The sequence below is a fragment of the Leptopilina heterotoma genome, unplaced genomic scaffold, assembly GCF_015476425.1.
Source record: "Leptopilina heterotoma isolate Lh14 unplaced genomic scaffold, ASM1547642v1 Lhet_369, whole genome shotgun sequence".
NCBI lineage: Eukaryota > Metazoa > Arthropoda > Insecta > Hymenoptera > Figitidae > Leptopilina > Leptopilina heterotoma.
Genome location: NW_025111048.1, coordinates 901,418 through 924,420, shown reverse-complemented (window position 1 = coordinate 924,420; position 23,003 = coordinate 901,418). Strand labels below are relative to the sequence as shown.

Below are 23,003 nucleotides of genomic sequence, written 5' to 3'. Positions count from 1 at the left end.
AAGAGCAAATTAGAACGCGTTGATATTATTTTCTAAGCCTGGAATTTGTATGCAGGCATTCAGTGTACATGATACGCATAAATCATGCGTCATACCAGACCTACGTATTATGTACATTCTGCTTACGCACGTGTACCTCCAGAGCTTCTAATGAGACATCATGTATATATCGTAGAACGTGGTATTAAACACGTATAAACAATCATAAACTAGTGCCTTGAATGTAACATGCTCTCACATGAATACCATATTATAATTTATTTTACAAATCTCATTAAAACCACTTTCAATTCTAATGTGTTAACATTTGAAATATTTCGGGTCGCACTGCATAACTTATAAATATTTCAGTTTCATTTCTCTACCTTCTTGCGTTATAACTCATTTTACTTTGTTAAAATTCTAATCACAAAATCCACTTGAAATGTAAATCACACTGATAGAAATAGTGATGATAATTTTATTAAATAAAAATTAATATTTGAGTTTAGTTGCTTTTCAACTCTTACAATCTAAGTAAAGTAAACCACTTATAATAATATTTACTAACACAGTAAAACGTGAGGTTGTAAAATAACACCAGAATGAATTATAATAATCTGCAACAGTTTAATCACTCTAGGATTAAACTAACACCAGAAAGGATTAAAATAATCTAATTTGGTGTTATTTTTAACTATGAATCAAATTTTACTTTAATTAAGACACCAAAGTCAGCGATTTGTAAAAATTCAACGAATTCAGCTTCTCCAGGAAGAATAGTAAGTTAGTAAGTTAGTTACTAACTTACTAACTAACTTAGTAACATAGTTACTAAATTCAATTGTGTTCAAAAATTTTTAAAAATTCTCGTCAAAATTTCAATTCTCTTTATAAATAATAAAATTCTTTTCTGATATTCAATTATTTTACAAAATTTTAATCAAATTCTTGTCAAAATTTCAATTATTTTCAAAAGTTTTCTAAAATTCAATGATTTTCAATATCTACTATTTCAATAAAATTTTTCAAAAGAATTCTATTATTAAAAAAAATTTGAATAAAATTCTACGCAAACATTCAATATTTTCATAAATAATAAAAAATTTTACAGGAATTCAATTATTTACAAATCTTTTTATAAATTTCTTCCGCAATACTTCAATTATTCTCATAAATAATAACATTTTTACAGGGCTTCAATTATTTTTATAAATACTAAAATTCTTTTAGGAATTCAATTATTTTCATAAATAATAAAACTCATTGCATAATTTCAATTATTTTTAATGCAATTTTAATCGAATTCCTCGAAAAATGTAATTATTCTTAAAAATTTTATTAAAATTCGTCCAAAGAATTTAATGATTTAAAAAATTTGGTGATAACATTTTTTATGAGAATTTAATTTCAAGAAACATGAAATTAATAAATTATTTATTTTTGTATTTAAATAATTGAATTTTCGTAGAATTTACTAATAAAAATGGTTTTAAAAATGAATTTCAGTTAAAATTTTAGATTATAATTGAATATTAGAAGCATTATAATGTGGATTTTTAAAAATAATTAAATTTTAAAAAAGTTTCAAATTAAAATCATTGAAATTCTTAATTTTTCATATTTTTGACAAACAATTCTGTAGAATAAATTCTTTTTAAAAGTTTAATAGGATTTTTATTGAAATTATTTCAAGTTTTTATTTTTCAATATATATTTAATTGCAGAATTTTAGAATAATTGAAATTTTGTAAAATTGAATTGTCAACGAATGAATTTGAAAATTCTCAAAGAACTTTTTTAAAAATTATTAAAAATAATGGATTCATTGTAGAATTTTAGTTAAAAACTCTAGAAAAAAATTTAATTTCAGAGAAGTTACAAATTACTGCAGAAATTAGATTAGAGACGCATGATTATTCCCCAAATGTCATTTTTCCGAAATGTCATTTTACCAAACTGCACTTTTGCGAATAGTCATTTTTGCGAAAAGCCATTTTTGCGAAATGTCATTTTTACGAATAGTCATTTTTGCGAAAAGCCATTTTTGCGAATAGTAATTTTTGCGAAAAGTCATTTTTACGAATTTTCATTTTTGCGAATTGACATTTTTACGAATTGTCACTTTTGCGAATTGACATTTTTACGAATCGCCATTTTCACGAATTGTCACTTTTGCAAATTGACATTTTTACGAAATGCCATTTTTGCGAATAGCCATTTTTGCGAAAAGTAATTTTTACGAATTGTCGTAAAATTGATAATTGACAATTCGCATAAATGACTTTTCGGAAAAGTGATAATTCGTAAAAATGGCGATTCGCAAAAGTGACAATTCGCATAAATGCCATTTCTCAAAAATGAAATTTCGCAAAAATAACAATTCGCAAAAATAGCTTTTCGCGAAAATGACAATTCGCAAAACCGACAATTCGTAAAAATTACTTTTCGGAATAATGGCTATTCGCAAAAATGACATTTCGTAAAAATGTCGATTTGCAAAAGTGACAATTCGTGAAAATGGCGATTCGTAAAAATGTCAATTCGCAAAAATGACAATTCGCAAAAATAAAAATTCGTAAAAATGACTTTTCGCAAAAATTACTATTCGCAAAAATGGCTTTTCGCAAAAATGACATTTCGCAAAAATGGCTTTTCGCAAAAATGACTATTCGCAAAAGTGCAGTTCGGTAAAATGACATTTCGGAAAAATGACATTTGGGGAATAATCATGCGTCCCATTAAATTATTTTCAAGAACAGAAAAATTCTTCTTAAGGATTCAATTTTTTTACTAATAATAAAATTCATCGTAGAGTTTTTTCAATTATAATTGAATTCCTTGAAAAAAGTAATTATGTTCATGCAAGTTTTAATAAAATTAGACAAAAGAATTCAATTATTTAAAATTTTTTAATAAAATTCTTTATGAGAATTGAATTTTGAGAAACATTCAATTATTCAATAAATTATTTACTTTTGCATTTAAATAATTACATTCTTGTAGAATTGTCTAATAAAAATTGATTTTCATTTCATAAAAATGAATTTCAGTTAAAATTTTAGATTATAATTGAATATTAAAAGCAATATAGCGTGAATTTTTAGAAATAATTGAATTTTGAAATTAATTTTTTTGAAAAACTTTAATTGAATTTTCTTTTATATTATTTGAAGTTTTTATTTTCTAATATGCATTTAATTAAAGAATTTAGGAATAATTGAAATTTCGTGAAATTGAATATTGTATAAAAATGGATTTGAAAATTGCCAAAGAACTTTTTCGAAAGTTATTAAATATAGTTGATGTAAAATAAAATTGTAGTTAAAAATTTTTGAAAATAATAATTGAATTGAAATAATGAAAATATTTTTGAAGAAGTATAATATTCTTATAATATAAAATAATGATTTTATTACTTGGTCATCTTTAATTATTATAAAATACGAAGAAATCGATCACTCCGAGTCGAAGACTCGGAGTTATCTTCATGTTTTATAGTTATAAAAAAATTTAATGAACTATTTCATTCATTGTAAAAAATAACACTAAAATTGATTATTTTAATCTTTTTTGGTGTTAATTTAATCTGCAACACTTTTTAATACCTCACGATTTACTGTGAAACGCTGGGAGGAAGAAATTAAGAAAATTCAAAGTTTATTTTATAACAAAATTTTATTTTTGCCAATCAATACGCCAGGATATGCAGTGAGATTAGAAACAGGAGTTCCAAATTTATTATTTATGAAAGTAATTGAAATTGTGCCAAGAATTTTATTAAAATTTTGGAAATTAATTGAATTTCGGAGAAGAATTTGATTATTTATAAAGATAATTGTAATTCTGACAAGAGTTTTTTTTAAAGCTACTGTAACTTCTTTAAAAATTATTTTCATCATAACGATTATTCATTTCTAGAATTTTCAACTAATATTCTTTTCAAGTCAATTTTTTTTTTAATAATTTTTGAAAAAGTTTTTGAGAAAATTTTGTTCTAGCCATTGTTTAGGAAAAGTAAAAACAAATTTTACTAACAATTGTAAGTAAACAGAAGATAAATCCTGGAAAAAGTCTGGAATTTTATATTTATCATTTTGTGGCAACCAAGATATGTCTGGATCAAAATGTAACTGTTGTTAAAGATGTTTTTATGAGTATGATGGAATGTTCACAAAGAAAATAATGTGTTGAATCTATTTTCCTATGTTAAGAATAAATTAATCGATAAACATATAATCCCAGTGTGTAGTAATAAAATTAAATTTCATAATTATTCTAATAAAAGACGAAGTACTTAGTAAGCTGACGTCAGTGGTAATTTATAGGTTCCTTTACTTCCGTTCCTATAATACCACTAAAAATTTATGCAACCCCAACTTCAAGTCTCTGGTTATAAGGTCCAAGAATTCTTGATTATCATAATCGATCCACGTCACAAATTTTATTTTTATGACTAAATTATAATGGTTTACTTGATACTAATAGTTAGGTTGTGTTCATCAAATCAATTATATTCTTTACCGTAACAAAGAAAAAAGTTTTCGCAAAGTTTTAAATCTTCATCAAATTGAAAATAATTTTTAACTAATACAAATAAACCGATTATGTTTCAGACGTACAATCAAGACGCTCAAGTAGGAGAATCATCAGCATGTGCTACAGCTCTTCTTTGTGGAGTGAAAGCAAATTATGAAACAGTCGGTTTAGATTCGTCAGCTCGCTTTGAAAATTGTTTCTCTGCATTTAATGCTAAAGTTCCATCTTTAATGAATTGGGCACAAAAACAAGGTAAACAAAATATAATAATTTCACGACGTTAATAATAACTGTCGTTTCTCTTTCTAAAAATTGAGATAAATATTAAATTTTTAAATCGAAGACAGAAACTACTCAGAATTTTAATTATGCAGAGTCTGATCGCTGAGCTACTATGTTTCGAGTTAAATTGAATTCATTCGAGTTAATTAAACGAACAAATATAATACACTTGGGAATTGAAAAACGTAATTCCATATCAATTCTGAAAATGTTTCCTAACAATGATATGAAAATTCGACATTTTGTTAACCACCACAATTCATCATGGATATATTTAACTTATATAAAAATTAAAAATACTAGTTATTAAATTTAGCAAATTATAAACTTATAATTAATTCTTTATTTTAATTATCATTATAATAAAATAAATTCTAATAATTTTGATTACTTTCTTAAAAGTTAAGTTTAAATTTAGAGGTTAGAAAAAGTTTTAATTTACCTAATATTATAGATCAATCTAAAAGTGTATAAACAGAATTTTTAACTCTTTAGTTTTAAAAAAGTTTTAAAGCATACAAAATAACCTTTGCAGCTGTAGCTGAAAAAGAGACCTGGGTTTGTGCGATTTACTTTTCTTTTATTTTCGTGAAAGAATCGTGTCTTGAATACCACACGAGCCGTAAGCAGTTGATCTTTTGCTTTAAGAATAGAGTAAAGATCTTAGGAAGTTGGTTAACTTTCTTCATTGAAACTTGGTTGGAAATATTTTCAGCTGGATTTTTAACTGTTTCAAAAAAAAAGGAATCTACTTATTATTTTGAAAAATTTATTTATTTATTTATTTTTCCGAAATTACTTCTGTCGAACGCAATGGATGGGATTATTCAATAAAATCGTTTATCTAAAACGGCAAAGCATGAAGTTGCTAATTTATTTGCATGCCACCTGTAACAATAATAAAAGCAAGGATTTGATTAACAATTTTAATATTAGTTACAAGGAATACGAGTACAAATTTAGCAATAATATTTAGCATATATATAATAACATAAATAACTATTTTAATCGTTTCACCATTTAACCATATTTATAGGCATTAAACAAAAGTTTCATTTACTTTAGAAAATCATTTGTACCAACATATGTACAACATTCTTCTTTATTCCACTATTTTGTGATTCATATACTGATTGTTGTAATTTAGGTTTCGGTATGTATTTTTTAACAAACAATTATTATTTAATATTAAAAATAAATAATTTTATAAATATATTTAACTCTATCTCACAATTTTTTTTTTTATTATTGAAATATACCTATAAAATTTTTAAAGCTTCGTCGATGAATCTGAAATTGGATTTTCAAACTCTAAAATGGCGGATCCAATATGGCGGACACATTTTAAAAAGATAGTTTAATTTTTATGAAACTTGGTATGAAGAGATTTTATGGATCCCTGATAACGAAGAACAAACTTGATGTCAGATTTATAAAAAAAATTTTTTTATTTTGAAACGAATAAAAAAAATTGAAAATTTTCGTTAAATTTTTGTAATCTCTCCATTTGTTGGATCTATTATTTGATAAGTTTAAATTTTCCTACACAACGATAAATAGAATTGATATGTGAGTAAAAACTTTTGATATAATTGAAATTCATTTAATTTATTTATTTTCTATTATAAATTTATAATTAATTCAATTATTATTTAAATATCTTAATTTGTTTATTTAATGAATGTCATTTTGTTTCTTTGAAAATATTTTTAATAGACGGACAAAAAATAATGTTTATAGTATAAATATAAATTTCTGTACCTTACATTAATATATGGAATAATAATTTTTTTATAACAACTATTAATAATTGAGCGTGAACAAATATTTTTTCCCTCGCAGGTTGAACAGGTCAACTTTTACCTTATAAAAATAAAATTGAAAAAAAGGCCATTCATTTGTAAGTATAATTTATTTTATAAGAAAATAAATGAAACAAAATAACATATGATTAATGTTAAAATAAAAAATTGCATTCATCAGTAAAACGTTTACTATTGAATAGAGTGACTTGAAATTTTTTTTTGTCATTACACAAAAAGATTTCTTGTATTTAACATCGACTTTATTTTTTTAATAATTTTTTTTTTTATAATTTGAAGACATTTACTGATAATTTCTTACATTTACTGATAAGAAGGAGGGTAAAAAATACTCTTTTAAATTATAAAAGACTTGATACGCCGGATAGTATAATAATTGACATAGGTCAGAAAGTGACATTCTATTTATAAATAATAAGAATACCTGAATTATAAATATTAAAATAATATTTAAAAATAAACAGTTGTGTTACTTTTTATTTTAATGAATTCATTTTGGATGTTATAAAAGACTCATTCGGAACAAAAATAATTCAGTTCCTTTTGATATAAGCTCTTTATGCACATGAAGAAAATAAAAAATAATAATTAGTGTTATTGAAAATAATGTTTTTGTAAATATTATAATATTCGTGCGAAGTACTATTGAAGGTATAATATTTAATATTTATCTTTATTCGACCTGTAAAATATAAGTTTTTTAAATTTTATTATTTCACAAAAAACTATACATTTTCTTGTGCACTTAGTTAATCTTTGTTAAAGTTTACTTTTTAAATTTTAAAATTATTTTTTATTTTTAGCTAAAAATGTTGTTCTCAACAAATTTTATAATTCTTTGTTTGATCATTATTGCAATATTCACAATTATTGCCTACTATAGTGATAATAGAACATATTTCAAGGAAGCTTCTTCTCTTCCTATTCACAGAAAAGTAATAATACAAGCATTTTCAACTAAAATATTGCAACAGTATATCGAAATTATTAACAAAAACACACTAAACTTTATAAATGTTTTATCAAGTAAAGAAAATTGTGAAGAATTCGATATAACAAGGATTTACAGGACTCATGGAGTACGTTCTGTTTTAGGTAAGAATAGAAGTTTCTATAAATAAATTATTAATTTAATAAATATTAATCAGACATTATATTTATCTATACTTAGGCATATTGAAAAATTTTACGGTAAATGAATTAATAATAATGAAGATAATTTTTTGTCTCTTTTAGAAATATTCATGGATAATTCATTAAATGTGTGTGATGATAAAATAACGAAATTCGATGAATTCACATCAAGGTTCGCGAAATTTTGATTTAAAACAAACTTTGCTTATAAATTTAATAGCAAATATTATAGGTTAAAATTTGTGATATTACAATAATAGGTAACATAATGTAATCAAATAATTTTTTTTCCAGATTGATTAAACTTATAAAGAAAAGAATATATAATATTTTCATATTACCAGATTTTACTTTTAACCTTACACAATTATCGAGAGAGACATATACAAATGCTGCGTTAGTAAAAAATATTCTAAATACGGTAATTTTGAATAACGATTTTTAACTAATTTTTTTAACAAATTTATCTCCGTTAAGAAGCAGTGAAACTACATATAAATTTGTTAAAAAAATTTGCACGTAATTCGTGGAGAATTTCGTATAAAATACGATAGAATTAGTTTCAACTGGAGTTGAAATAAAAATGTATTTTACTTTTAGATCATTCAAAGGCGAAGAAAATATCTGAAAACTATGGATGAGAAAGGTACATAATCATTTTACTTTATTTCCAGTATTTTAGTCCCTAGTATCCCTATTTGATTGTTGATATTCTTTTGCACATTCCAGCAATGGACATTTTTAATAACATTCCCTTATGTTGTTAACAGATGAAAATTGTAATAAAACACTTCTGGATATGTTAATAGAACAATGTGATCATAAAAACTCAATCACCGATGAAGAGGTGTTACAGGAAATCACTACAATAATTTTTGGGGTGAAGAAGAAAAATTAATTTGTTTCTTTGCTTTGCTGACTTCCTGAAAATTATTCCTAAACTTTTTAAATTTAATTTTTCAGTCCATTGACACTACTACAGCTACTTTCTCATTTCTTATGCTAGTACTTGTAACGCATCCTGAAATACAGGTAATAAAAATGTTTTAAGCTAAACTTAGAAATATTCTCTTGAAGAAGCAATTGAAATTTAAAATATTTTGAATTGTTATTTAATACTCTTTAAAATTTGTATGTTTTTTTTTAAATAACCTCTAGACAAGGGTACGCGAAGAAATTTATAGAATTTTTGGACATACGGATCCTAATGATTATCCAGCTAATGCTAGCGATCTAATTGAAATGGAATATTTATCGAGAGTGATCAAAGAGACATTACGATACTTTCCGATTATTCCATATTTTTTACGAAATGTTACAAATGATCTTCATATTAGTTCGTTTCTCTTTTTCTAAAAATTTAAACAAACTTTATTTTTATCATATTGAAATCGTTATACACAGTAAAACGTGAGGTGTTAAAATAACACCAAAATGGATTAAAATAATCTGCAACAGTTTAATCCCTCTAGGTTTAAGTTAACACCAGAAAGAATTAAAATAATCTATTTTGGTGTTATTTTTAACTATGAATGAAATTTTACTTTAAATAAAACACCAAAGTCAACGATTTGTAAAAAATAAACGAATTTATGTAGCTTCTCCAGGGAGAATAGTAAGTTACTAACTTAGTTACTAACTTACTAACTTAGTAACATAGTTACTAAATTCAATTGTGTTCAAAATTTCTTTTTAAATTTCGTCAAAATTTCAATTCTCATTACAAATAATAAAATTCTTCTCTGATATTCAATTACTTTACAAAATTTTAATCAAATTCTTGACAAAATTTCAATTATTTTCAAAAGTTTTCTACAATTCAATGATTTTCAAAATCTACTATTTCAATAAAATTTTCCAAAAGAATTCCATTATTAAAAAAAATTTAAATAAAATCCTACGCAAACGCATTCAAATTATTTTTATAAATAATAAAAAATTTTACAGGAATTCAATTAATTACAAATTTTTTTATAAATTTCTAAAGCAATAATTCAATTATTTTCATAAATAATAAGATTTTTACAGGGATTCAATTATTCTTATAAATAATAAAATTATTTTAGGAATTCAATTATTTTCATAAATAGTAAAACTCATTGCAGAATTTCAATTATTTTTAATGCAATTTTAATCGAATTCCTCGAAAAAATGTAATTATTATTAAAAATTTCATTAAAATTCGTCCAAAGAATTTAATGATTTAAAAAATTTGTTGATAACATTTTTTATGAGAATTTAATTTCAAGAAACATTAAATTAATAAATTATTTATTTTTGTATTAAAATAATTGAATTCTCGTGGAATTTACTAATAAAAATGGTTTTAAAAATGAATTTCAGTTAAAATTTTAGATTATAATTAAATATTAAAAGCAATATATCGTGGATTTTTAGAAATAATTAAATTTTGAAAAAGTTTCAAATTAAAATGATTGAAATTCTTAATTTTTCATATTTTTGACAAACCATTCTGTAGAATTAATTCTTTTTAAAAGTTTAATAGGATTTTTATTGAAATTATTTCAAGTTTTTATTTTTCAATATATATATTTTATTGCAGAATTTCCAAATAATTGAAATTTTGTAAAATCGAATTGTAAACGAATGAACTTGAAAATTCTCAAAGAAGAACTTTTTCAAAAATTATTAAAAATAATGGATTTATTGAAGAATTTTAGTTAAAAACACTAGAAAAAAATTTATTTTTAGAAAAGTTACAAATTGTTGCAGAAATTCAATTATTTTCAAAAGTTTTCTAAATTTCAATGATTTTCAATATCTACAATTTCAATAAAATTTTCCAAAAGAAAATTTTTTCATTATTAAAAAAATTTGAATAAAATTCTAACCAAACATTCAATTATTTTCATAAATAATAAAGATTTTTACAGGAATTCAATTATTTGCAAATTTCTTTATAAATTTCTTCGCAATAATTCAATTATTTTAATAAATAATAAAACTCATTGCAGAATTTCAATTATTTTCAATGCAATTTTAATCGAATTCCTCGAAAAATGTAATTATTCTTAAAAATTTTATTAAAATTCGTCGAAAGAATTTAATGATTTAAAAAATTTGGTGATAACATTTTTTATGAGAATTTAATTTCAAGAAACATGAAATTAATAAATTATTTATTTCTGTATTTGAATAATTGAATTCTCGTGGAATTTACTAATAAAAATGGTTTTAAAAATGAATTTCAGTTAAAATTTTAGATTATAATTAAATATTAAAAGCATTATAACGTGGATTTTTAGAAATAATTAAATTTTGAAAAAGTTTTAAATTAAAATCATTGAAATTCTTAATTTTTCATATTTTTGACAAACCATTCTATAGAATTAATTCTTTTTAAAAGTTTAATAGGATTTTTATTGAAATTATTTCAAGTTTTTATTTTTCAAAATATATTTAATTGCAGAATTTTCGAACAATTGAAATTTTGTAAAATTGAATTGTAAACGAATAAATTTGAAAATTCTCAAAGAACTTTTTTAAAAATTATTAAAAATAATGAATTTATTAAAGAATTTTAATTAAAAACAGTAGAAAAAAATTTAATTTTAGAGAAGTTACAAATTAATTGCAGAAATTCAATTATTTTCAAGAGTAATAAAATTCTTCATTATTTTTATTATAATAATAAAACTGATCGCAGGGTTTCAATTATTTTTCATACAATTATAATTGAATTTCTCGAAAAATGTAATTATTCTTAAAAATTTTATTAAAATTCGTCGAAAGAATTCAATTATTTAAAAATTTGTTAATAAAATTCTTTTTAAGAATTGAATTTTGAGAAACATTCAATTATTTAATAAATTATTTACTTTTGCATTTAAATAATTAAATTCTTGTAGAATTTTCTAATAAAAATTGATTTTCATTTCATAAAAATGAATTTCAGTTAAAATTTTAGATTATAATTGAATATTATTGAATATAATTGAATAGGGGAACATAGTCTAGGTCGGCCACCTTTTTGACTTTTGTTTATAACTTTTTTTTAAAAATGAATTTGGACAATTGAAGTATATGGTTGGAAAGTCCTGTTTAATAGGAACATTTTTTCTGTACAAAGTAAATTGACAGGTTTAAAAATGAAAAAGTTATAAAGATTTAAAAAAAAAAAAATTTGTAGTCCAGGTTAGCCATTACAGTCAAGGTCGGCCATGTTTAAAATTCAAAGGGCATTAATCGTTAAAAAATAAAATAACATGTTTGGAGTTACGGAAAATTGATTCTTTATTGTTTACAGTTTGTAACTTAATGAAATAACAAAATAATAACAATAAACAATATAAAAAAATAAATATAAATAAAAAAAAGTTTTGCACTAAAATATTAATAAAATTAAATAAAAATATTAATAAGATGATCAATTATATTATGAGTTATACAGAATTGCAGTTTTTGCAAATGAAGTAGCTCGTCCTCAACTTTGCGCATTTTAAACACATAGTGGCCGACCTTGACAGTAAGTAACATTACCGAATTGTTGTAAACAAAAAGAAATACGTTTCGGGATTCGATTTTTTACTTTGTTTTCCTTTCAACCATGAGTCCCACAAATTTTCTGCATACTTGCCTTGACGATTCAATTTGTTTTTTATCTTTTATTAATGGTTTTTCACATTATGCACAAAACTTTTTTTGAGCTTTTTTTGTACCGACGTCACAGAAAACACAATTTTCGATTTTCCGAAAATGTAATTGAACAAAAAGTTAGGTTTCACTAAGACAAGCTTCGACAAAAATGCGCGTAGGTGGCGCTAGTGAACTTGACAAAAAAACGCGAGTGGCCTACCTAGACAGTAGGCCAACCTTGACTACATTCCCCTACATCGTGAATTTTTAGAAGTAATTGAATTTTGAAATTAATTTTCTTGGAAAAGTTTAATTGAATTTTCTTATTTAAGATTTTTTGAAAATAATAATTGAATTGAAATGATGAAAATAATTTTGAAGTAGTTACTGTAATAATATTCTTATAATATAAAAAAATGATTTTATTACTTGGTCATCTTTAATTATTATAAAATATGAAGAAATCGATCACTCCGAGTCGAAGACTCGGAGTTATCTTCATGTTTTATAGTAATAAAAAAATTTAATCAACTATTTCATTCATTGTAAAAAATAACACTAAAATTGATTATTTTAATTTTTTTTGCTTTTAATTTAATCTGCAACACTTTTTAATACCTCACGATTTACTGTGTTATTTCTGTTTAAATATTAATATCATTTTTAGAAAAAAACACTATACCAAAAGGGACAGATGTATTTATTTCAATTGCGCAACTACATAAAAATAAAAAATTTTGGCCTGTACCAAAAAAATTTGATCCTGATAGATTTCTCCCTAATGAAATCGCAAAACGACCTTCATGCTGCTATTTACCTTTCATTATGGGTTCAAGAAGTTATTTAGGTAAATAAAACAATTTCCAAATTTAGTATTTTAATATATATATATATATAATAATAGTACAATTAACATATAGAAAATGTTTTATTACAATTTCTTCTCTATTTCAAAGGTTTCAGATTCGCTGAAATGGCATTGAAGATTGTTATTTCCTCAATTCTTCGAAAATATGTTTTGTCATGTGATAAAACTATACCGTTACAACATGTAAAATTGGATTACAGAATGTTTACATATCAAAAAGAACCAATTAAAATAAAATTAAAAAAGATAGAAACAAATTAATTCAAAATGATTTTCTAAAGTAAATGAAACTTTTGTTCAATGGCTATGGATATGATTAAATGGTGAAACAATTAAAATAGTTATTTATGTTATTATATATGCTAAATAGTATTGTACTCGTATTCCTTGTAAGCTAATATTAAAATTTTTATCGAAAACATGAAAAATTAAAATAGAACTGACTGAGTCTTGTCGTGATTTATTTTTCAAAATTGTATCTTTTTATATGTTAAAAATGCAACTCTTAGAATTAAGAGTACTTAATTTACGAAAGGGCCTATTAATATTCAAATAAATAAATCAATAAAGTCAAAATATTCATATGTCAGTCATCTCGAGAAATGCAAATTCTTCCCTCTTAATTCTGGGTCAACAATAGCTTTTACACCAGTTTTGTTATCTAATTGCTACAATCTATTGAGTGATATCAAATATGAATCTTAGAATAATAGTCTTGACAGGAAAGCATTTTCTAATAATTTCGTAATAAAGATCAGAATATAAAAAACCTTTTTATTTTTACAGGAACATAATTCTCTAGAGTGATAAAAGATTTTCTCCTCTTAAAACGAATAATTATTAAATTGTAAATTTTATTTTTTATTGCTGCCTAGGAAATAAGATTTAATGAGAATTTCAAATTAGGTTGATCATAAGAATCTACATTACTATTAATTGCGCAGAATTTACTTTGCCTTGTGTTCTTAGAAATTTTAATTGGAGGGCTTTTAGATTATTTAGTAAATTATCAGTATTATTCATATAAGTGACCAACTGTAAAAGAACAGGATTTTTATCAATCAATAAATAAGTAAAATACCAGGTTTGCCACAAGTCAGAGAAGTCAGGGAATAAAGGGAAAAGTCAGGGATTTTTATTAAAAGTACTGGAAAAAATTAAATTTTTAGAATTTATAAGAAAATTCTGAAATTTTGTGTTTTTTTTATTTGCCTCATAAACTATGAAATTGCTAAGAATTCTAATACAAACCCTTCAATTTTTTCTGTTTCTGACAATAATTTCTTTTTAAATAACTTAATTCTTCAAGAACTTAATTCATAAATAAATAAACTTCAAAGATTTCAATTTAAATTTTAGAAAATTTCCATTTTTATAATGAATTTAAATAGAAATTTAAATAACAACTAATTACAGAAAATCAATTATTTTCAAAAGTGATGAACTTCTTCGCGTAAATTCAATTATATATAAAAAAATTTTAAAAACTCTAGTCAAAATTTCAATTATCTTTATAAATAATAAAATTCTTCTCCGAAATTCAATTATTTTTAAAAAACTTATAATAAAATTCTTGGCAAAAATTTTAATCATTTCAATTTTTTTTAATATCTACTATTTTAATAAAATTTTCCAAAAGAATTCTATTATTTAAACAAAATTTTAATAAAAATTTCACAGGAATTCAAATACATACCAATTTTTTATATATTTCTTACCACCAATTCAATAATTTTTAATTTCTTAATGAAGTTTCTCCAAAGAATTCAAATATATTCAGAGAATTGAAAAAAAAATAATTCTGAGAAATCAATTCTTTCGAAAAATTTATTTAAAATTCATTTAAAAATACCATTATTTAAAACAATTTTGACAAAATTCTTTACAATTTAAAAGAGTTTGAATAACTATCTTAACAAGAAATTAATTATTTTTATAAATAATAATATTTTTCTTCGGAAAGAAATTATTTTCAAAAATAAAATTCTTCACCGGAATTCAATAATTTAAAAAAGATTTTTTTTTAATTCCTTGTCAGATTTCAATTAATTTCAATTTTTTAATGAAATTTCTCGATAGAATTTAATTAGTTTCAAAAAGTTTTAAAAAATTCTAAGAAATTCAATTATTTAAAAAGTTTTAAATAAAATTCTTCACAAGAAATGAACTATTTTCATTAATAATAATATTTTTCTCTGGAATTCAATTATTTTCACAAATAAAATTCTTCACAGAAATTCAATTTATTAAAAAAATTTTTAATAAAATTTTTGGGAAACTTTCAAATATTTTCAAAAATTTTCCTCATTTTAATTATTTTTAATATCTACTATTTTAATAAATTTTTCCAAAAGTATTCTATTATTTAAACAAAATTTTATTAAAAATTTCACAGGAATTCGTATACATACAAATTTTATATATATATTTCTTCGCACCAATTCAATAATTTTTTAATAAAGTTTCTCCAAAGAATTCAAATATATTCAGAGAATTGAATAAAAAATAGTTCTAAGAAATTCAATTATTTCGACAAATTTAAATAAAATTCTTTTAAAAATTGTATTACTTAAAAGAATTTTGCTAAAATTCTTTACAAGATTTAGTTAATAATATTGCAATTTTAATAAAAATTTTCCAGTACAATTCAATTATTTTCACAAATAATGTATTTTTAATGGAAATTCAATTATTTAGAAAAAATTTTAATAAAACTCTTGACTAGAAATAAATTATTTTTTTAAATAATAAAATTTTTCTTGAGAATTCAATTATTTGAAAAAAGTTGGAAAAATGCTTTATAAATTTTGAAAAATTATAATAAAATTGGTCGTAGAATAAAATTATTTTCGTAAATTGTAACATTCTTCCTAGGAAATACAATTATTGTCAAAAATGTTTGTAAGAATCTTCGAAAGAATTCAATTATTTTGTAAAAAATAAAATTCTTCAAAGCAATTCAATTATTTAAGAAATTTTAATAAAATTCTTCCCAAGAATTCAATTCTTTTAAAAAATAAACATTTTCACAGGAATTCAATTGTTTAAAAAAGAATTTTTTTAAATTCTTTCTCAGATTTCAATTATTTTCAACTTTGTAATGAAATTTTATCGATGAAATTTAATTATTTTCAAAAAATTTTAAAAAATTTTGAAAAATTCAATTATTTAAAAAAATTTGAATAAAATTATTGACAAGAAATTAATTATTTTCATTAAAAAAATGGTATTTTTCTCCGGAAAGAAATTATTTTCAAAAATAAAATTCTTCACAGGAATTCAATTATTTAAAAAAGAATTTTTTTTCAATTCCTTGTCAGATTTCAATTATTTTCAATTTGTTAATGAAATTTTTCGATGAAATTTAATTATTTTGAAAAAAGTTTTAAAAAATTCTGAAAAATTTAATTATTTAAAAAAGTTTGAATAAAATTCTGCACAAGAAATTAATTATTTTCATGAGTAATGATATTTTTCTCCGGAATTCAATTATTTTTACAAATAAAATTCTTCACAGAAATTCAATAGTTTAAAAAAAAATTTTCAATAAAATTCCTTGCAAGAATTCAATTATTTTCATAAATAACAAAACTTATCGCAGAGAATTTCAATTATTTTTTTATACAATTTTAAATATAATGATAGAAAATTGCATTTTATTCTTAAATTTTTTTTTCAAAATTCACCGAAAGAATTCAATTATTTTTTTTTAAATTTCGATAAAATTCTTCATAAAAATTCTAATTTTAAGAAATAATCAATTTATTGAATAAATTATTTATTTTTTGTATGTAAATAATAATTGAATTCTCGAAAAATTTTTTGATAAAAATTTATTAAAAAATGAATTCTAAGTAAAATTTTAGATAATAATAATTGAATATTAGAAGAGTTATTGTGTGAATACTATTTGGAAATAAATTGAATTTTGAAAAGGGTTCAAATTATAATCTTTGAAAATTTTAATTTATAGTTACAATGTTATTATGTTATAAAATAATGACTTTATCACTCTGTCATCTTAAATTTATAAATTTTTTTATATTTTTTATATTTATATATAATATATAATTTTATATAATATTTTATATTATATACCTATTTATATATTTATATATTTATATATTTAAACATTTATATATTTATATATTTATATATTTAAACATTTATATATTTATATATTTATATTGGGACGCATGATTATTCCCCAAATGTCATTTTTCCGAAATGTCATTTTACCGAACTGCACTTTTGCGAATACTCATTTTTGCGAAAAGCCAATTTTGCGAAATGTCACTTTTGCGAATTGTCATTTTTGCGAAAAGCTATTTTTGCGAATTGTCATTTTTGCGAATTGTCAATTTTCCGAAAAGTCATTTTTGCGAATCGCCATTTTTACGATTTGTCAATTTTTCGAAAACTCATTTTTGCGAATTGTCATTTTTACGAAAAGACATTTTTGTGAAATGTCATTTTTGCGAAAAGACATTTTTGCGAAAAGTCATTTTTACGAATTGACATTTTTGCGAATTGTCATTTTTAAGAAATGTCATTTTTGCGAATTGTCACTTTTGCGAATCGCTATTTTTACGAATCGCCATTTTTACGAATTGTCATTTTTGCTAATAGTCATTTTTGCGAAAAGTTATTTTTACGAATTGTCATTTTTGCGAATTGTCATTTTTGAGAAAAGCTATTTTTGCGAACTGTCATTTTTGCGAATCGCCATTTTTACGAATTGTCAAATTTCCGAAAAGTCATTTTAGCGAATTGTCATTTTTGCGAAAAATACAATAGAAAACTTGTAGGTCTATAAATCCACTATTGTATTTTTCGCAAAAATGACAATTCGCTAAAATGACTTTTCGAAAAATTGACAATTCGTAAAAATGGCGATTCGCAAAAATGACTTTTCGGAAAATTGACAATTCGTAAAAATGTCGATTCGCAAAAATAGCTTTTCTCAAAAATGACAATTCGCAAAAATGACAATTCGTAAAAATAACTTTTCGCAAAAATGACTATTCGCAAAAATGACAATTCGTAAAAATGACTTTTCTCAAAAATGTCTTTTCGTAAAAATGACTTTTCGGAAAATTGCCAATTCGTAAAAATGTCGATTCGCAAAAATGACATTTCGGAAAATTGACAATTCGTAAAAATGGCGATTCGCAAAAATGACAATTCGCAAAAATAGCTTTTCGAAAAAATGACAATTCGCAAAAGTGACATTTCGCAAAATTGGCTTTTCGCAAAAATGAGTATTCGCAAAAGTGCAGTTCGGTAAAATGACATTTCGGAAAAATGACATTTGGGGAATAATCATGCGCCCCATTTATATTATTTATATATTTTAATTTTTCTTATAGAAAAATAGTAATGATTAAATATTTATTTATTTATTTTATAAATAATATTTATTTATTTAAAAAAGAAGTTATGGATGTTTTTCAGGGTCAGGGAAAAAGTGAAAATTTTCCCTGGAAATCAGGGAAAAGTCAGAGAGTCAGTTAGTTTTATATATATATATATATATATATATATATATATATATATATATATATTTGTAATTGATTAATTAGATATTGTTCAGAATGTTGCGTGATTCATTAAAGCATATCACGTTTTTCCTTTGGAACACAAATTACGTGTACATTCAACTGATAAAGTAGATCAAACCTGCCACCTCAATTCAGTCTCTAAGATGAATTGCTCTGTTGATTAATCACAGAATGTTTTGTGCCGGCATCGATTGATGTGACGTGAAAGCTCAAAAGCTGCCTTATTCCTAATCCAATAAATGCCTTCCGGTCATCTTTTGTTTGCAATATTTTTATTTCATCTTCTCCCTGTGTAACTTATTTACTAATCTATCGACTGTATCTTCAAATCAACATTTTCCGTTTTATAATAAACAATTTTATTCTTTTTGATAATTTCTTGATCATTCTTTATAGAAATAATTCTTTAGCAATATTGAAAAATATTAAATTTGAGGAAAATTTGCAAAATTACAAACTAATGTTTGACATTAAACTGTATAGTTGAAACAAAATGACGACTGAATACTCTCGAGGTGGCGATTGCTTTCTCTTTGTTCTCGACAGACAAGACATGTGCTTTGCCTTTAACATCAATGGATTAGTTGCTCTCAAAGCGATCCTTGAATATTATTGATCCATTGCAATGAATACAATTCCAGTAAGGATTATCAATTACTATTGAGTTTTACTCTCTTCATTAATTTATCCTATTTGTTTTTTTTTGTCTCATTTGAAATTAAGTCAATGAATTTATTTTTGTCTTTATTTTTTTTTTTTTTTAACAAAATACATTTAATCTTTTTATTTAAATAATAGGAGAAAAAAGAGAACTTGGAAGGAAAATATTTGAGTTGAAAACCATTCATTCGTATTTTTTTAATACTAGTTAAATATTCTCTCTCTCTCTCTCTCTCTTTCTCTCTCTCTTTTTCAACCTCGTTTATTTCTTAAGATTGAAAAGGGTGGCAGAAGATATTGCCGACTCCTAATTAAAATACGATTCACGATTTGATTTCACGACTAAAGTACTCCATCCACAGTTTCTCCTTTCGTCGTATATATTTCCTCGAGTGCATATATATATAGTGTAGATGTAAACTGCAGTCTACTTTCAATGCATTTAGGCAACGCTGTTCATTTAAACCCACCAGGAGCAAATTTACAAGTGTTCCATATCTTTCAAGTGACAAATATAGTTAAATAAAATGTTCCAGATTTGTCGAGATTTCAAGAAACTTTCGTAAATATCTTCTTCTTGTTCAGTATTACCACAAGTGAGGAAAGTCAGGGAATTCAGGGAAATCAGGAAAAAGTCAGGGATTTTTATTAAAAGTACTGGAAAAAAATTAAATTTTTAGAATTTATAAGAAAATTTCTGAATTTTTGTGCCTTTTATGTTTTTCTCATAAACTTTATGAAATTGCCAAGAATTCTAATACAAACCCTTCAATTTTTTTCTATTTCTAACAATAATTTCTTTTTAAATAACTTAATTCTTCAAGAACTATATCATAAAATTATTACTTATAAATTATTTAATGAATAATTTATTAATTTTACTTAAAAATTTCAAAATTAATTGGATTTCAAAAGAGTTGCGAATTTACAATCTTCATATAAATAGATGAACTTCAAAGGTTTCAATTTCAAATTTTAGTGAATTTAAATAGAAATTTTAAGAACTGATTACAAAAATTCAATTATTTTCAAAAGTGATAAACTTTTTCGCATAAATTCAATTATGTTCAAAAAATTTTTTAAAATTCTTTTCAAAATTTTAATTATCTTTATAAATAATACAATTCTTCTCCTAAATTTAATTATTTTCGTAGAAAAATTTAATAAAATACTTGGCAAAATTTCAATCATTTTCAAAAATTTTCCTCATTTCAATTATTTTTAAATATCTTCAATTTTAATAAACTTTTCCAAAAGAATTTAATTCTTTAAACAAAATTTTAATAAAAATTTCACAGGAATTCAATTACTTGACAAATTTTTATAAATTCCTTCGCACCAATTCAATAATTTTTAATTTTTTAATGATATTTCTCGAAAGAATTCAAATATAGAGAATTGAAAAAAATAATTCAGAGAAATTCAATTATTCACACAATTAATACATTTTTTTAATGGGAATTCAATTATTTAATAAAAAAAAAGTTTGAAAAAAACTCTTCGCTGGAAATCAATTATTTTTATAAATAATAAACTGCTTTATAAATTTGAAAAATTATCATAAATAAATTAATCATAAAATACAATTCTTCGACGCAATTCAATTATTTAAGAAATATTAATAGCATTCTTTCTAAGAATTCAATTCAATTTTAAATAAAATGATAGAAAATTGCACTTATTAAATTTTTTTTTTTTAAATTCGCCAAAAGAATTCAATTTATTTTAGAAATAAAATTTTTCACAAGAATTCAATTATTTGAAGAAAATTTTTTTTAAATTCTTCGTTAGATTTTAATTATTTTCAATTTTTTAATGAAATTTCTCAATAGAATTTAATTATTTTAAAAAAGTTTTAAAAAATTCTGAAAAATTCAATTATTTAAAAAAATTTGTATAAATATCTTTACGAGAAATTAATTATTTTCATGAATAATAATATGTTTCTTCGGAATTCAATTATTTTCGTAAATAATAAAAGTTGTCGCAGAAATTCAATTATTTTTTATACAATTTTAAATGAAATGATAGAAAATTGTACTTATTTATAAATTTTTTTATTAAAATTCGCCAAAAGAATTCAATTCATTTTAAAAATAAAACTTTTCCATAGGAATTCAATTATTTGGGAAATTTTAATAAAAATTCTTCCCAAGAATTCAATTTTTTTCAAAAATAAACATTTTCACAGGAATTCAATTATTTTAAAAATAATTTTTTTAAATTCTTTGTCAGATTTCAATTATTTTCAATTTGTTAATAAAATTTCTCGATGAAATTTAATTATTTTTAAAAAATTTTGAAAAATTCAATTATTTAAAAAAATTGAAATAAAATTCTTCGCTAGAAATGAATTATTTTTATAAATAATAACATTTTTCTTGAGAATTCAATTATTTAAAAAAATTTTGATAAAATGCTTTATAAACTTGAAAAATTATAATAAAATTAGTCGTAGAATAAAATTATTTTCGTAAAATATAACATTCTTCCTAGAAATTCAATTATTGTCAAAAATGTTTGTAAGAATCTTCGAAGGAATTCAATTATTTCGTAAAAAATAAAATTCTTTAAAGCAATTCAGTTATTTAAGAAATTTTTATAAAATTCTTCCCAAGAATTCAATTCTTTTAAAAAATAAACATATTCACAGAAATTCAATTATTTAAAAAAAATTTAATAAAATTCTTCGGCAGATTTCAATTAATTTGGATTTTTTAATGAAATTTATCAATAGAATTTAATTATTTTCAAAAAGTTTTGAAAAATTTAATTATTTAAAAAAAATTGGAATAAAATTCTTCACAAGAAATGAATTATTTTTATAAATAATAATATTTTTCTCCCGGATTTAATTATTTTCACAAATAAAATTCTTCACAAGAATTCAATTTTTTATAAAGAATGTTTAATACAATTCGTTGCAAGAATTCAATTATTTCCATAAATAATAAAAATCGTCACAGAAATTCAATTATTTTTTATACTATTTTAAATAAAATGTTAGAAAATTGCATTTAAAAATTTTTTTTTTTAAATTCGCCTAAAGAATTTAATTATTTTTAAAAATTTTGATAAAATTCTTCTTAAAAATTCAATATTAAGTAATATTCTATTATTAAATAAATTATTTATTTTTATATTTAAATAATTGAATTCTCGAAAAAAAATTTCTAATAAAAATTGATGAAAAAATGAATTTCACTTAAAATTTAAAATTATAATTGAATATTAGAAGCATTATAGCCGTGAATTTTTAGAAATAATTGAATTTTGAAAAGGGTACAAATTAGAATCTTGGAAAATTTAAATTTATAGTTACAATATTATTATGTTATGAAATAATGATTTTATCACTCTGATCATCTTAAAATTATAAAACATGAAGGAATCGAGTCTTCAATTCGGAGTGATCTTTATGTTTTATAATAAATATTCTCCAAAGTTATTGAATTTCAGAAGGTTTGAATTTGAAAATCTTAATTCCTATTGAAAGATAATAGTGATTAAATATTTATTTAAAAAAGAAGTTTTTGATATTTTCGAATAAACTTTCTTTTG

The 23,003-nt window shown here is 22.1% G+C and overlaps 2 protein-coding genes across 2 annotated transcripts in view; both read left to right on the top strand.

Moving 5' to 3' along the window:
• The window catches only part of LOC122505773 (alkaline phosphatase-like), a 178,327-nt gene that overhangs the window by 102,285 nt on the left and 53,039 nt on the right, over positions 1-23,003 (top strand). Inside the window, exon 3 of the mRNA XM_043617594.1 lies at positions 4,596-4,770. Within this exon, the coding sequence (XP_043473529.1) occupies positions 4,596-4,770 (175 nt within the window). The remainder of the gene's footprint in view (positions 1-4,595; positions 4,771-23,003) is intronic.
• LOC122505774 (cytochrome P450 4c21-like) lies at positions 7,232-13,445 on the top strand. Its single transcript, XM_043617595.1, has 9 exons — positions 7,232-7,274; positions 7,555-7,718; positions 7,860-7,929; positions 8,052-8,178; positions 8,358-8,403; positions 8,528-8,637; positions 8,721-8,789; positions 13,021-13,200; positions 13,310-13,445. The coding sequence occupies exons 3-8, from the start codon at positions 7,868-7,870 to the stop codon at positions 13,198-13,200; spliced, it is 594 nt and encodes a 197-aa protein (XP_043473530.1). The 5' UTR covers positions 7,232-7,274; positions 7,555-7,718; positions 7,860-7,867; the 3' UTR covers positions 13,310-13,445.

What these genes read in the sequence shown, in the direction of transcription:
- LOC122505774 (XM_043617595.1), top strand. Translation starts at nt 7,868, where the DNA reads ATGGATAATTCATTAAATGTGTGTGATGATAAAATAACGAAATTCGAT. An exon ending in TAAAAAATATTCTAAATACG is followed by an intron (nt 8,179 to 8,357) that starts GTAATTTTGAAT and finishes TTTTACTTTTAG; the next exon opens with ATCATTCAAAGGCGAAGAAA. An exon ending in TCACTACAATAATTTTTGGG is followed by an intron (nt 8,638 to 8,720) that starts GTGAAGAAGAAA and finishes TTAATTTTTCAG; the next exon opens with TCCATTGACACTACTACAGC.